Below are 3155 nucleotides of genomic sequence, written 5' to 3' on the forward strand. Positions count from 1 at the left end.
AGAAACTCTTTCTACACCGTGGGCGGTGCACCTTAGCCGCACCATCCGTGATGATTGGTTGGTCACTACAGAAAAAATGATCATTAACGACGCTATTAATGTTATTTTACGACGCTTTAAAGCGTCGCTATTTAGCTTTACGACGCTTCGAAAAGCATCGACAAAGCGTCGCCTATGTAAGAGTGGAGAGGAAAAGCGCCGACGCTTTTTAAAAGCGTTGTTATTTTTTAACGACGCTTTAAAGCGTCGTAAAATTTAACATTAACGGTGCTTATAAGCGTCGTTAAACTTGTCTTAACGACGCTTATAAGCGTCGTTAAATATATTTTTAACAACGCTTTAAAGCATCACAAAATGCAATTTTAACGGCGCTTTAAAGCGTCGTTAATGACTCCGCGTCATCCACTATACCAAGACGCTTTTCGAAGCGTCGGCTTTTTTGTCTTTAACGACGCTTATAAGCGTCGTTAAAATAATTTTAACGATGCTTATAAGCGTCGTTAAAGGTTTTAAGAGAAAAAAAAATACAGGTATTATCTACAAAAAAAAAAGAATACATACATTCCTGTACGAAATTATATCAATTATTCGAACATAAACTTGTACAATCACCACATTCACACCTGTACAATCACCACCATTCACACCAAAAGCAAACTTAAATAGAAAATTTAACCAAACCAAAAGATAATATTTTATATAAATAAAAATAAAGTACTAATCGTCCATTACAATCAAGTGTAATATAAAAAAATATAAAAATACAATAAAAATAAAATAATATCAATCTGCAGGCGGATGGTCGTCGTTGTCTCCACGTGACGTGCCGCTATCTCGACGGATGCCTGATGTGCCAGGAGCCTACAAGAAACATATCAAAAGCATGATTTGCATATCTATAAATAAAAATATATAAATTATTAAATTAATACAAAAATATATATTTAATATTATGTGTTTACCTGAGATGATCCATACATCTCTAATAAAGATGTAAGGCGATCAATCTGTCCCCTCATGGTCTGCATCTCGGCACGGCTCTGTCGCATCTCCTCCATCTCAGCGGCACGACTCTGTCTAATCTCCTGTATCTCCGCCTCGAGTCTGCGAACGCGTGAATCCTGAGCATCTGCTGCAGCATGCTGCGTATATCTACTAACCTCAGATAACTGAGTGGGGGTGACTCCTACTCCATAACCCCTCACTCGGCCGTAGCGCTCTGGTCCCATCAACTCTGTGAACACCTCGGCCTCGATACGGCTCTGCTGCGTAGATGCTGCGGACTCGTCGTCACGCTCCGCAATGAGAGATGTAGCCCTCTCCTGTATTTTTTTTGAAAACAAGAGTTATACATTAATAGCTAACAAAATTAAATTTAAATCATTGCAAAAAATATAATATTAATAATACCGTACATATAAATCTCTCGACTCATCTCGAACAAAAGTACCATCCTGATGAGTATGAGTCATCCGGTAAAACTCCACTTGTCCGGGTTCCCTCCCATGCTCATCCTCCTACACAAATAATTTTAATTTTAAGCAAACAGTTATAATAATTTAAAAAAATATATGAGTATCATGATACAGACATGGTCCACGATACATAATGATATTAGTTATATAAATATTTCAACATAAAAATTAAAAGTTAATTATGAAAGTTTAAGGAACATACAAACTCCTATCGGAGTCGTGCATAACTCTTCGACCCCGATGTATGAGGAACAGACTGAGCTGCTCGTGCAGCTCTACCAATAGCAGAATAAGTCTGTAAAATAAAGTAAAGAACTTGTTATATATATAATGTATAATAAAAATCAATATTTTTATAAAATATTTAGGAAAAAAAGATAATAAACAGATAATATACCTGTGCCCTCTCGGAGAACCAATAATGAACCAACTCCATCCACTGATGAGGGGGTACATCAGGAGGACAATTCCTAGCAACCTCCTCCTCTGTCATATCCTGTCTCATATAGTCCTTCTTCAATTGTGCTCTATATTCTTTCCATTTGCGGTTGAGAGACTTCATTACAAAATCATGAGTGGATGGAGGGAGAACAAACTTGCTCTATAAAAAAAAAGTTAAATGAAATAAATTATATAAATGATTAACAATTAATATATAGTATGAGCATCAATTCATTACCTCTATAACTCGGAGGAGCTCAACTTTGTACGTTGGAAGCATGTCATTCCATTTTGCATAGCCCAACGGACATAACTGAGGCATCCGAGCAACAGTCCCCAAAAATGAAGTCAATAAGCAGGCAGCTTTCTTAATTGGCTGACCTAGCTGATTGCACTCCACAACAATCCTCTCGCCCTCACGCATCTGCCACACATCTCGTACTACTATGGGTCCGCGTCTGGGGCGTACTCTCCCGGATCCATCTGTAAAAAATACATAAAAGTAACTATATCATAAATATACATAAAATAAAATAAAAAAAAAATTACATGAAAGACAATATATACCCTGCACGTGTATCTCATCATCTGGCTGATGAACAGGAGGATCGTGCTGTGCTGATGATGAAGGACAGGGCTCAGAATGCTGTGCAGCTGAACTGGCCTCAGGCTGCTGTGCTGAAGAAGACGTACCGGCCTCTGTCTGTGAAAACTGGAACTGCACACCAGCATATCGTCCCCTGCGACGCATGATGTTACCTAGCATTTATATAAATAAAAGGTAGAATCAGTTAATATATGGAGTAAAATAACACAATAATTAATGCAAAATATATACATCATAAATAATTATTACCAGTAACAATCAAGCAGTAGTGTTTTCTTCGAATTCTGTTCTAACCAACGTCGTCGTAGCATTTAAATCATCAGCTGGCACAAAATTGTAGGGCTTACATTGTGTATAAGTGTCATCGTCATCATCCTCCACTTGGTTTCCCATATCATATAAGTCTCTAGGTTTTATTTTGATGACAGTAAACCAATCTTTATCTTTTGCGTCTTGTACATAAAATACTTGACGAGCTTGAGATGAAAAAATGAATGGGTCATACTTCAGTCCAACCCAACTCGAATGATCTGTGAGGTCTAAAATTATTTCCATATACTCAATCAGACCTATTGTGATCAACGAATGGTTTCGGTTCGGGTCAAAATCAAGACCTATTGGATTTGGCCAGC

General features: G+C 37.5%; 1 protein-coding gene across 1 annotated transcript; it reads right to left on the reverse strand.

The window, feature by feature from the left end:
• Positions 1-935: 935 nt before the first annotated feature.
• On the reverse strand, positions 936-2000 carry LOC140854713 (uncharacterized). Its single transcript, XM_073250775.1, has 4 exons — positions 1873-2000; positions 1678-1770; positions 1416-1517; positions 936-1322 (listed from the first exon to the last, which is right to left on the reverse strand). Exons 3-4 carry the CDS (start codon positions 1470-1472, stop codon positions 951-953), a joined length of 429 nt encoding a protein of 142 aa, XP_073106876.1. The 5' UTR covers positions 1473-1517; positions 1678-1770; positions 1873-2000; the 3' UTR covers positions 936-950.
• Positions 2001-3155: the final 1155 nt, after the last annotated feature.

This window comes from Elaeis guineensis, chromosome 1 (assembly GCF_000442705.2).
Source record: "Elaeis guineensis isolate ETL-2024a chromosome 1, EG11, whole genome shotgun sequence".
Taxonomy (NCBI): domain Eukaryota; kingdom Viridiplantae; phylum Streptophyta; class Magnoliopsida; order Arecales; family Arecaceae; genus Elaeis; species Elaeis guineensis.

Bases quoted from the DNA above. Each gene is read 5' to 3' on its own strand.
- LOC140854713 (XM_073250775.1), bottom strand. From the start codon at position 1,472: ATGACTCATACTCATCAGGATGGTACTTTTGTTCGAGATGAGTCGAGA. The intron at 1,323-1,415 runs GTACGGTATTAT...AAAAAAATACAG, and splicing joins ATGAGTCGAGAGATTTATAT to GAGAGGGCTACATCTCTCAT.